Below are 13,158 nucleotides of genomic sequence, written 5' to 3' on the forward strand. Positions count from 1 at the left end.
AAAAAAAGTCCTCCTTCAGCCCCTTTCCAGATGGTGTACAGATGAGAAACCGCCCCATCCCACTGTGACTGCTGAGCCCTGAGTTCTGGGGCACCTGGATGGATGGAGGTTCTGTGGTCCACTAGGCTGGTGTTTCATTCCATGTCAGTGGTCGATGCCCATTTTCTCTTGTCTGGTCTCTGGAAGACGCAAAGAACAATGAATCAACACATTCATCACAAACCTTCATTTCCTACGAGACAGTCCTGGTTGAAATTAATTCCCTGAAATATGTGCCTTTCCCTGTTAGGCTTACTTTGTAAGAAAAATGCTCAAGTTCAACAAGCCACTAAGCCAAGGACACAGCGTTTTCTCTTTGTGATGAAAAACAGATATCCCATTAAAGGGGATAAATTACTTGGTTACACTTAGTTTGCCTTTAAGTGTTCTGTTACTAAATATTCCTTGGCTGGGAATTTCCCTTCTCCCTGTTGGCTTGCAGATTGGATACATAGCCTCTTGCCTGAAACCCTGCCGTCTTAGCTTTGAGTATCGATTTTCCCCAGGCCAATAAGACAAGTAATAACAGGTACATGTTGGATTCTTCAGCTTGTGTTTCAATCTGTGGTTTGAGACAAGGACATCAGTATTGTGTTGGCTCAATGTCTATAGAGACTTTATTCCGTTAACTGTAACCTGACCACCATCTCTATGGGCTCTTTCTCCATTGCATAGAGGCATTTTAAAGTCTTTTCTATTTTACTTATTTTTATTTAAAAAAATTTTTGGCAATGCCTTGTGTCATGTGGGGGTCTTAGTTCCCCGACCAGGGATCGAACCTGTGTCCCATGCATTGCAAGGTGGATTCTTAACCACTGGACCACCAGGAAAGTCCCTCAATAATTTTAATTAAAAATAGTCATGTAAACGTCTGTTTGCCTTTCTCAGATGGCTATTGTGGTGGGTGTCCCAGAACCAGAAGGATAAGTGACTCTTTAGAATCCTCTCCAGGCTCTCAGTTGAGATGGCCTTTGGGAGAGAGGTGATTACTCTGACTGTTAACTACCTGACTGGCTGACTGCCAACCTGCCCCATTCCATTTCCATGGACAAGGATCTGATGGCAGGTCCAGGGTGACCTTGATAGTCATAGCCACATAGAGTCCATCACTTATTTATATCTGCTTTTTTTTTCAAGGTCAATTTCTTCATCTTCCTGAAAATTCTCAAGCTTCTCATTTCTAAGCTCAAAGCTCATCAAATGTGCTTCAGAGATTATAAATACAGGTGAGTGGCCTGAGGTCAGTACCGAACAGTCAAAGTTTATTTTGACCCCTTCTGGCTATTCTGGCTAATGTCCCAGGAAGGGGGAAAATGGCATTCATATGTTTCTCTCCTGAGATGAGGGTGTCTGCAAGAGCCCCTTGGAAAAAAGTGTCAGGGTGTCATGTAAGGCTTTTGCTAAAGATCGAGGACCTTCTGGTCCCATGAAAATGAAGTCAGTGGTGAGTAATCAAGGGCACACACATTCCCAGGGGGAAACTGTGAAAAATGCCCCCAAGAGTGGGTGGTTTACAGGGATAGGAAAGAATCACATGAAGGGGAGTTGGACAGTTGCCTTATTTGAGGTAACAGAATAAAAGACGTAGTGTAACTCAGAAGCCCCTGGAGAAGGAAATGGCAACCCACCCCAGTATCTGTGCCTGGAGAATCCCATAGACAGAGAAGCCTGGTGGGCTATAGTCCATGGGGTCACAGAAGACTCAGTCATGACATAGCAGCTGAACAACAACAACTCAGAAGAGAGTATTTGGGTATTTTTAAGACCTTGAGTCGGAGAAGGCAATGGCACCCCACTCCAATACTCTTGCCTGGAAAATCCCATGGACGGAGGAGCTTGGTGGGCTGCAGTCCATGGGGTCGCTAGGAGTCGGACACGACTGAGCGACTGCACTTTCACTTTTCACTTTCATGCATTGGAGAAGGAAATGGCAACCCACTCCAGTGTTCTTGCCTGGAGAATCCCGGGGACGGGGGAGCCTTGTGGGCTGCCGTCTATGGGGTCGCACAGAGTCGGACACTACTGAAGCCACTTAGCAGTAGCAGCATCAAGACCTCGAGTAATGTGACCACAAACTTTTGGAGCCCAAAGAAGTACATTTTTAACACAGTCATGTTTTCTCTGGGACTTGCTTTTGCTGCATCCCTTGTTCTGCTTCCACGGTGACCGCGGTCCCGTCTCACAGTGTCAGATCATGGGTGATTACTTACTTCTGTGTTGCCGTCAATCAAATGCTGAATGAAAGCGAGACAAAGGTCCCCCTCCCCTCCTCTTTTCCCAGTTATTCTACTTTCTATAGCATGTGTGTGCTTCTTGGGGATGCAGTGTTTTAACCCAAAGTTTTGCTCAAAACTTAAGAGATTTCAGTCCACGTGGCAGAGCAGGGGCAGAGATATGCGTGAGAGTGGCTATATAGCTGGACTTCTCCCTCTAAGGCCAGAAGCCACCCTGAGCCAGGTGTGCGGGGAAGGTAGTTTTTCATTTTTCCAACAGACATTCAATGAGGGTCTATGATGTGCCATCCCTGTTCTTCAAGTGAAAGGAAAATAGGATGGGGACCCCATCTGTGAGGAGTACACGTTCCAACTCGCCACGGATCGGGATGTGGGTGTAGAATGAATCAGGAGGGCCGATGCTGACCTTCATCCTGGACTGACCTTGGGCAAGTCGCTTGGCCTCCCCAGGTCTGCTTTCTGGTGTGTCACCTGGGAGAGTCACCCCAGACCCATCCTCAACTTGTGACGAGGGTTAAAGGAAAGAAAGAAAGTGAAGTCGTTCAGTCGTGTCCGACTCTTTGCGACCCCATGGACTGCAGCCCACCAGGCTCCTCCGTCCATGGGATTCTCCAGGCAAGAATACTGGAGTGGGATGAGGGTTAAAGGAGGTCCTAATTAAATGCAATGAATAGTATTTGCCTGGGGTTTCCAGACCCCAAGTCCTATCAGCCTAACCCCCTACCCTCGGGAGTTCCAGAAGCATAAACACATACAGTTCAGGACCAGGCAAATATATACAGTTGTTGGCTTAGATATTATGCAAACCCCCATTGCCCGGGGGTACTTGAGCTGGCTCGGACCACACAGAGCTATGTGTCTTTCTGGGCGTCTCTGGCCAAGCCTCCAAGTGGCTGACAGCCTCTCTGGCCCTTTTCCCAAGGCTAAGCCTCTCACCCGTCTCTGAGGGTGGAGATCCAAGGCCAAGAGCAGGGCTTCTCCCCTCTACCCTGGCTGGGTCCATTCACCGGGGAATCCTTTCACTAACCAGCCACCAGGGAAACCCAGTCACCATGAAAACCCATCAGAAGACGGCACTCCCAAGAGGCAGAAACAGGGGCAGACAAGTGTCAAGGCACCACCTCTCACACAGACAGAGTGTCTAAACCCTGCCAAAGCCCACCACGGACCACTGGGCCGTCCCTGAGCTGCAGACCCTCAGTGGCCCCTATGATAGCTTTCCATCCTGGCTGTGTTAAGCATCACCAGATAGCCGGCCCCAAAGCCCTGACTCATGAGCCCCTCCGCTGGATATTAGATTCAGTATCGAGGGATGGAGCCCCATCACATGGACTTCTTTTGGTTGGGGGTTGTTTTGCTGGGTCTTTGTTGTGGTGTGCAGGCTTTTGCTAGTTGGGGGCTTCTTGGGCGGGGGGCTTCTCTTGTTGTGAGCACAGGTTCTAGATTGCAACCACTGGACCACCAGTGTTCCCTGCCCATGGACTTCTTGCAGGAGAGTTCCTAGAAGATTCTGATACACAGTCAGAATACATAGACCATGGGACCAGATACATGCAATTTTCTGGTTGGACCATGGAAAGTATGTTTCTAAGCAGCCTGACATCCTCTTTTCCAGGCTCTTCTCTAGAGTTATCCAAAACAATGGCTCTCAAACTTCTCTTATCTTTAAAAAAAAATTACTTATTTTTATCTATTTTCGTTGGGTCTTAGTTGTGGCACACGAATCTTTGTTACATCATATGGGATCTTCCATTGCAGCACGAGGACTCTCTAGTTGTGTCTTGTGGGCTCTAGAGCACGCAGGCTCCATAGTTGTGGTGCTTGAGCTTAGTTGCCCTGTGACATGCGGAGTCTTGGTTCCCTAACCAGGGATCGAACCCATAGCCCCTGCGTGGCAAGGCAGATTCTTAACCACTGGACTACAAGGGGAGTCCCCAGGGAAATGTCCCTTAGGCCACCTTATTTTACCACCTGGTCCAGGGAATCGTGCATTTGCCCATCTTTCTGTCTGAGCAGTGCTAACTCCCTCATTTCTAAGTTCTGGGAGGGCTGCTTCCCGTCACCCCAAGGGGTCATGAGCACACTCAGCTCATACTGCCCTCCCCCATGTTGGAAGGTCCTCCTCTTCCACGTCCCCCCTACTGGGGCCCCTGCAAGGATGAGGAGAAGAGGGTGATGAAGCCAATGCATTTTGTCCAAACTCTGGTAGGAACAGTCCGGCCTCCAACTCTCCCAGGTTTTCGAGAACTTTCAGAATGTAGTTCTCACGATTTGGACCCCCTCCAGGAGTATATTTTAGAAAAGTTTAAATTAGACACACTTGAGACTCGCCAAAGAGGCAAGTTGCTAGGACTCCAGAACCTTCTGTAATCCTATCCCTCATTCCCCGGCTTCCATCATTCAAGCAGTAAACTGTAACTAGCCCAGCTGCATGGTCTGGCAAAGGACAACTGAGGCAGACCTGGAGAGAGAGCAGTGTCCCTGGATTGTGGACAGACCCCAGCAGACCCTCAGCCTGGAGGGAGTTCTCTGTTTCTTGTGGTTCCCAGAATGGAGGTGACATGCTCTTCCTAGAAAAATGATCTTAATTTTTGGTGTGATGTGTGGGGCAGGATTCTTAATGAACTTATAAAGGAGAATCATGTCTTTTTTAAAATTTATTTTTATTTTATTTTTTAAAGTACATATCTTTAAAAAATATATTTATCTGTCTTTGGTTGTGATGGGTCTTCGTTGCTGTGCCTGCAGATTTTCTCTAGTTGTGGAGAGCGAGGATTACCCTCTAGTTACGGTGCTTGGGCTTCTCATTGCACTGGCTTCTCTTGTTGTGGAGCACGGGCTCCAGTAGTTGCTCCATCAGTTCAGTTCAGTTCATTTCAGTCACTCAGTCGTGTCCGACTCTTTGCCACCCCATGAATCGCAGCACACCAGGCCTCCCTGTCCATCACCAACTCCCGGAGTTCACTCAGACTCACGTCCATCCAGTCAGTGATGCCATCCAGCCATCTCATCCTCTGTCGTCCCCTTCTCCTCCTGCCCCCAATCCCTCCCAGCATCAGAGTCTTTTCCAATGAGTCAACTCTTCGCATGAGGTGGCCAAAGTACTGGAGTTTCAGCCTTAGCATCATTCCTTCCAAAGAAATCCCCTAGTTCAGGCTCAGTAGTTGTGGAGCCCTTAGTTGCCCTGCCGCACGCGGCATCTTCCTGGACCGACAATCAGACTGGTGTCCCTTGCACTGCAAGGCAAATTCTTAACCACAGGACCATCAGGGAAGCCCAGAACCATTTCTTAGTGAACTTATAAAGGACTTTCAGAAAAATGTCACAATGGAAGAAAAATTGATCCAAGTCACTGAGATTGTGAGCAACCTGAGGGAGAGATGGCTTCTTTAAAAATAGTGACAACTAAATGTTATTGATCATGCTTCACATATCGGGTATGGTTTAGTCTGAGGGTTGGCTCCATGTTATTTAGTCCTTAAAATGGCAATGTTAGGAATTATTATTATTAATAATATTTTTATTATTATTTTAACATTTCATATGATAGTAGTAGTAGTATAATCCTCATTTTTACAGGGAGAGAGGTTAAATAATTTGCCCAGGGCCACATCGCTAGTAATTGGCAGTGCTGGGATTCAAACCCCGGCCCCAGGTACTGTCTTCAAGTCCCACTGCCTTTGGCCCCAGCTCCTCCTCCTCCTCTCTGTACTTACTCACAAGAGTTGCTGCTGCTGCTAAGTCGCTTCAGTCGTGTCTGACTCTGTGCGACCACATAGACGGCAGCCCACCAGGCTCCTCTGTCCCTGGGATTCTCCAAGCAAGAATACTGGAGTGGGTTGCCATTTCCTTCTCCAATACATGCATGCATGCTAAGTCACTTCAGTCATGTCCAACTCTGTGTGACTCCATGGACAGCAGCCCATCAGGCTCCTCTGTCCACAGAATTCTCCAGGCAAGAATCCTGGAGTGGGTTGCCATTTCATTCTCTAGTTGAAGAGCTAACCGACTGCAATAAATTAAACCATTAAAATAAACAAATGACTGTAGATGAAAAAGGGCATAAACACAGTTCATAAGAGGAGCTGCTATAGGTACTTATGGATTTTCATCCAAACAGAGATGTAAATAGTCTTTTGTCCAAAGAGAACTCAGAATCATATGAGGAATGGGAAATTCCTTTGGAATACGCACAGAGAGATAGCAGCTAGTAAAATGACCCAAAAAGTCATTAGAAGATGATCATTCCTTAACAATTCTTCCATGCTAAGTGTGGGGACCTTGGATTGGATTTTGGAATGTGAAAAGAACGTTATTGGAAAAGCTGGTGAAAATCTGGGTAAAGTCTGGAGGATAGTTATTGGCCACGTGCCAACACTGGTTTCTTAGTGCTGCCAAAGGTCCCATCATGGGTCTGTACAACTTAAACATTAGGGGAAGTGAAGGGTATGTGGGAATTCTCTGTGCGATCTTTGCTACTTTTCTGTAGATCGAAAAGTATTTCAAGATGAACAGTTTATTTAAAAAACATAATGTCATAGCATGGCCCTGAGAATAAGTCGATGATAAGACATGCATGAAAGTATGTGTTATTAAAATCCAAAATAGGGACTGCCATGGCAGTCCAGTGACTAAGACTCTGAGCTCCTCATGCAGGGAGATATGGGTTTGATCCCTGGTCTGGGAGCTAGATCCCATGTGCCACAACTAAGACTCAATACAGCTAAATAAATCTTTTTTTAAAAATAATCCATACATACATACATACATATTTTAATATTTTTATACATAAATAAAGATTTTTTAAATAACTCAGGGTGAGGGTCAAAGATTCACACGCTTGCAAGGGCCAAACAGTCTTGGGTTGGAGAAACCGTGTTCCCTCTAAAGGCTGTAGATGACGATTGGCAACAAGGAATTGCGGCCCAGTCTGGTCAGATCTCCCTACTTTTCAAAAGAAGCTGAACACCTGGACCTCTTTGCTTGAAATCTCATTATTTAAGGGCAGCTCCAATAGCAAAGATCACTACCTAGCATAAGCAAAAGCTGTAAGCAGGTCAAATATAACCCATGGATGCCAATTTGCCACCTCTGATTTAAGATACTCCTGGAAATTAGAGAAACAAACAAGCAAAACGTGAAACTCTTGACAGAGTTTCTGCTTGGGAACACCTTAATGTGGCTCAGCTAAGTGAGTGTGCACAGGTGGGTGTGGGAGCTCTACTAGGTGTGAGCTCGGCTCAGGAGGATCACCTAACTGGTGGCTGCATCTCAGATTCTCCACTCCTCGGTCCCGGGGCTCTGTCCTAGGACGCTCAGCCCATGTGCTGGGGGTGGGGGGCGTCCCCCTCCTTTGTGACTCCTGCTCAACTCTTACTGGCTGTAGGTCCTTTTAGGGTACAAAGGTGAGGGTTTTAATTTCATTGATAACATTCAAATACAAGATTCATATAGATGCTTTCTCTTGGATAAAATTAAACCTCCCTGAAGATACTGCACATGGGGGCTGCTGACCCTCTCTGTTCCCACATCTTTTTTTTTTTTTTTGACTTCAAGATGCAGCACGTGGAATCTTAGTTCCCTGACCAGGGACTGAACCCCTGCAGCGGAAGTACAGAGTCTTAACCACTGGACTGCCAGGGAAGTCCCTCCACATCTTTAACTCCATGGGGTTTTTATTCAGTGAGGAGAAACGAACCTTCTCCTAGTCTTTAAGACAAGTGACTTGGGCAAAAAAAAAAAAAAAAAAATTCATTACATTTAAGCTCTTTTTTCCCCAGATGTGTATCAGACAGTAGCTTTGTTTATGCCCCAAATGTGAGTCACCTTTACTCATGTAGTTAGTTTGAAATTTAGAAGCTGCTCAACAGTGAAGAGAAGTTGTTTCCAAATGTGGCTGCTTGATATCCCATGGGGAGTCCTTTACACATCCTCATTCCCTGGACCCAACCTCCAGAGATTTTGATTCAGGGGGTTGACACAGGACCCAGGAAGCTGTATTGAGAGCCAACCTATATATATATATATTTTTTTTTTTTCAAAGCTTTGTAGGAATTCTGATAGCCCATTTGGGAACCACCAGTATGCGGTACGGAATGTCTGGGTCGCAGCTGTGCATTTGCACGTGGGTGGTACAAAGCAATGTTTGTCTTTTTTGTGTAGAGTGTATACAACAGCGGTGTCCACACGGTGCTTTTTACGAGAAGGATCAGTGTCTCATTTCCTGCTGCCCTCGCTGTCAGGTTGGGAACAGCATGGGGACAGATGATGAAATCCTGCTTTAGTGTGCAAGGCCTGAGTGTGAGGTCAGAAGCCCTGCTTCCAGGCTGGGAGATACCACTTAGTGGCTGTGTGACCCTGGACAAGTCATTTTCTTTCCCTTCTCTGGCTCTGTAAGGCACTGACGTTGGAAGTCCTGGATAGAGAAAGAAGTAGAGGCACTTGCTGGCCAGGCAATAGGGAACTTGTGTAATGTCCCAGGGGAATACCCATGTACGTGTAAATATATCCATCAAATAAAATGTTAAGATCTGTAGGTATATCATAATCTGTATGGGGGAATCCATTCATCCATCTAATTCATGTTTTCTGAGCATCTTCCATGAGTCAAGTGTGGGGATGCATCTGTGAACAAGACCATACTGGCTCTTAGGGCATTCCATGTATATGTACCCAAGGAGACAAACAGAAAAACCAACTATTTATCAATACAATTAGAGCTATACTAAAGGGCTTCCCTGGTAGCTCAGCTGGTAAAGAATCCCCCTGCAGTGCAGGAGACCCCAGTTCAATTCCTGGGTTGAGAAATTCCCCCTGGAGAAGGCATAGGCTACCCACTCTAGTATTCTTGGGCTTCCCTAGTGACTCAGATGGTAAAGAATCCGTCTACAATGTGAGAGATCTGGGTTCAATCCCTGGGTTGGGAAGACCCTCTGGAGGAAGGCATGGCAACCCCACTCCAGTATTCTTGCCTGGAGAATCCCTATGGACAGAGGAGCTTGGCGGGCTACAGTCCGTGGGGTCACAAAGAGTCAGACATGACTGAACGACTAAGCATAATCGGTACACAGAAAAGCAGAAAATGTTGCCTGTTCCCAGGGTGGCTTTCATGACACCTGTTCCGGTTGTTACTTGCAGACTGGCCAAGTCCACACTGGTCCTCATCCCTTTATTGGGCGTTCATGACATTCTCTTCTCTTTCATCACTGATGATCAAGTTGAAGGATTTCCAAGACATATACGACTCTTCATTCAATTGACTCTGGGCTCCTTCCATGTAAGTAGATGTCTGAACAAGGACTTCTTGCCTTTGTAGAAAGCCTAATGCCTTTGATCCAAACAGACTCAGAATTTCAAGAGCCTGCAGGTGGAAAAAGAGTTCAAGTAATGGCAGGATTGATCAGCGAGGGCCTTTCAAATTAGGAGAGTGTGGAGAAGAACATGTTGCTTTAATCTTGCCAGCATGACTTGGTGACTACAAAAGGGAAAGTGGTTTGTTTCCTGCTCTGTAATAGTTGGTGTGACTCACAATCATTTTCTTTGCGAGTGTCAGCATGGAGTCTTTTATTAAGTGCCTATTTTTGCTGGGTTCTCCACAGAGTTTGTGCAAAATGAACAGTGAGTAGAGACCAGGAGGCTCTTGAACCTTGACAGTTATGTGGGAGCTGAATCTAGAAACAAGAGGCCAGCTGTGGTTGAGGTACCTAGGCATTTTGCTCATCCATTGCTTAAACTGTCATCCATTACTTAGTGGATTAAAATGGCAGTCATGTTTATTATTTCTCATGATTCTGGGGGTCAGCAATCCAGGTAGGATATAGTAGGTCTGTTTCATCTTTCTTTCATGGGATTCATGGGCTTAACTTTCTAGATGACTTCCCCACTCATCTAGAGCCTAAGCTTTGCAGACTTGGATGGCTGAGGCTGGCTGAAGTGATTTTCTGTGCTGTGCTCAGCCATGTCTGACCCTTTGCAACCCCATAGACTGTAGCCAACCAGGTTCCTCTGTCCAGGGGATTCTCCAGGCAAGAATACTGGAGTGGACTGCCATTTGCTTCTCCAGTAGATCTTCCTGACCCAGGGATCAAACCCACGTTTCTTGCATCTCCTGCATTGGCAGGTGAATTCTTTGCCACCAGAACTGGTTTTGTTTGGGTCAAAATAAATGTCATTGAAGCCTCCCATTCTCACTGTGAGGGAGTGATTATTCTATCGTTTTATAGTTGAAACATCTGTGGCTCAGAGGAACTTTTGCATATGCTAACAAGTAGCAGAGATGAGATTTGCATTCAGAGATTAAGCCTGGCTTGTAACCACTGTGCAGGAGGGCTTCTCAGGTGCTCTGTGAAGGTCAGAACCAAGTTGCCTATAGCAGTCTCTTTTTTAGTATTTATTTATGTATCTGGCTGCACCCTGTCTTAGTTGAGGCATGCAGAATCTTCTGGTTGTGCCGTGTGAACTCTAGTTGCTGCATGTGGGACCTAGTCCCCTAACCAGGGATTGAACCTGGATTCCCTGCACTGGGAGCATGGAGTCTTAGCCACTGGACCACCAGGGAAGTCCCTGTATCAGAGTCCTGAAGCCACTAGCAGACACTGTCAGGTACTGAGAGTTTGTGGGCAGAGTGAAGAAAATGCTCCTGACCACTGCACACTCACCAGAGGCCAGGGAGACAGAGCCTGAGGTACGGTAGGGATCACTGGACAATGGCTCTTTTTCCCTTCTGTTAGAGCTGAATTGCATGTAGTTTTGAACAGAGAGCACACACTGATAATTTTTTGCATTTTGAAACCATGTTTATTTCCATCTTTTTGGGGGATTGCAAAGGCTATATAGTTTAGTCATTTGGGTTTCCTATGTTGCTTGGTCTTAATCTTCTTTAAAAAGTAATCCCAAACGAGAAATGACAACACAAAACAAAAGCCCACAGCTGTTCTGTCAGAAGTATCTGGTGCCCTTTTTTCCTCAGAGAGCTTGATCCCCTCGATCAGCTGATCTCACGTACCCAAAGCCAGCTGAAGATCAGACACTCATGTGGGGTCTTGTGGGTCAGATTTCTGAGAAAGAATCCTAGCCTATCAAACTCTCTGGTGACTGGAAACATGTTTGGTCACCCGTTATTGTGTAACAAACCAGGCCCGATCATAGTTTGAAGCAGTAACTATGTTATTATCCTGAATGAGTCTGTGAGCTGGGCTGTCAGAGTGATCCTTTTGATACATGTCATCTTTGAATGAGGCTGCAAACATCTGAAGGTTGGATTGGTCTGGAACATCCAAGACAGCTCATTCACACGCTGGACGTTGCCATGGGCTGTCATCTGGGAGCTCTGCTGAGGATATGGATCAGAGAGCCTCCATCCTCCTCCACGTGGCTTCTTCATGTATCTTGTGCGCCTCGAAGCATGGCAGCTGGACTCCCAGAACATCCCCAGAGCAAGTGTTCTAAGAGGGAGGGCCAGAATTCCCAGAATGTCACTTCCCACCACATTGTGCTCATAGGAGGAGTCACAAGGTCATCCCAGCCTCGAGGGAAGGGAAGATAAGATCCACCTCTTGATGTTCGAAGTCACATAAAGGGATGGAGAAAACATTGGGGCGGTCTCTGGAGACCAGCTACTGCACTGATCACTTGGTCCTGCAGCCCTGCTCCCCCGGAGCACTGCCAAGGAGGGTGAGGAATCAGATGGGCTCTCCAGAGAGAGACAGAAGCACACTGAGAGCCTCATGCCGGGGCAGAGGCTGCCCTCCTGAATAACCCTGTGCTCTTCCCTCCAGGCCACCGGGCAGAGGTGGGAGCTCAGGTGAGCAGGTGCATTATCAGGGGGCTGTGTCTTAGTGGCTCCACCACAGGAATCAGCACTGGACCCAACAGTTTCCTTTTCTTACTGCTTCGGCATTCAGAAAACGAAGATCATGGCATCTGGTCCCATCTGCTGCTGCTGCTGCTAAGTCGCTTCAGTTGTGTCCGACTCTGTGCGACCCCATAGATGGCAGCCCACCAGGCTCTGCCGTCCCTGGGATTCTCCAGGCAAGAACACTGGAGTGGGTTGCCATTGCCTTCTCCATTGTGTGAAAGTGAAAAGTGAAAGTGAAGTCACTCAGTCGTGTCCAACTTGTAGCAACCCCATGGACTGCAGCCTACCAGGCTCCTCCATCCATGGGATTTTCTAGGCAAGGGTACTGGAGTGGCTTGCCATTGCCATCACTTCATGGCAAATATGGGGAAACAGCAGAAACAGTGACAGACTTTATATTTTGGGGCTCCAAAATCACTGCAGATGGTGATTGCAGCCATGAAATTAAAAGATACTTACTCCTTGGAAGGAAAATTATGACCAACCTAGATAGCATATTAAAAAGCAGAGACATTACTTTGTCAACAAAGGTCCGTCTAGTCAAGGCTATGGTTTTTCCAGTGGTCATGTATGGATGTGAGAGTTGGACTATAAAGAAAGCTGAGTGCTGAAGAATTGATGCTTTTGAACTGTGGTGTTGGAGAAGACTCTTGAGAGTCCCTTGGACTGCAAGGAGATCCAACCAGTCCATCCTAAAGGAGATCAGTCCTGGGTGTTCATTGGAAGCACTGATGTTGAAGCTGAAACTCCGATACTTTGGCCACCTGATGTGAAGAGCTGACTCATGTGAAAATACCCTGATGCTGGGAAGGATTGAGGGCAGGAGAAGGGGATGACAGAGGATGAGATGGTTGGATGGCATCACTGACTCAATGGACATGGGTTTGGGTGGACTCCGGGAGTTGGTGATGGACAGGGAGGCCTGGCGTGCTATGATTCATGGGGTCACAAAGAGTCGGACACGACTGAGCGACTGAACTGAACTGCTTTGGTGGGTGGGGGGGGCTTCGCTCTCCCAAGGTCTTATTG

At 46.8% G+C, this 13,158-nt stretch overlaps 1 protein-coding gene across 1 annotated transcript in view; it reads left to right on the forward strand.

Annotated features, from left to right (window-relative positions):
* Window positions 1-13,158, forward strand: part of GLP2R (glucagon like peptide 2 receptor) — a 43,457-nt gene that overhangs the window by 25,442 nt on the left and 4,857 nt on the right. The window contains exons 10-11 of the mRNA XM_027518798.1: window positions 1,177-1,265; window positions 9,411-9,549. Coding sequence (XP_027374599.1) covers window positions 1,177-1,265; window positions 9,411-9,549 — 228 coding nt within the window. The remainder of the gene's footprint in view (window positions 1-1,176; window positions 1,266-9,410; window positions 9,550-13,158) is intronic.

Source organism: Bos indicus x Bos taurus, chromosome 19 (assembly GCF_003369695.1).
Source record: "Bos indicus x Bos taurus breed Angus x Brahman F1 hybrid chromosome 19, Bos_hybrid_MaternalHap_v2.0, whole genome shotgun sequence".
Taxonomy (NCBI): Eukaryota; Metazoa; Chordata; class Mammalia; order Artiodactyla; family Bovidae; genus Bos; species Bos indicus x Bos taurus.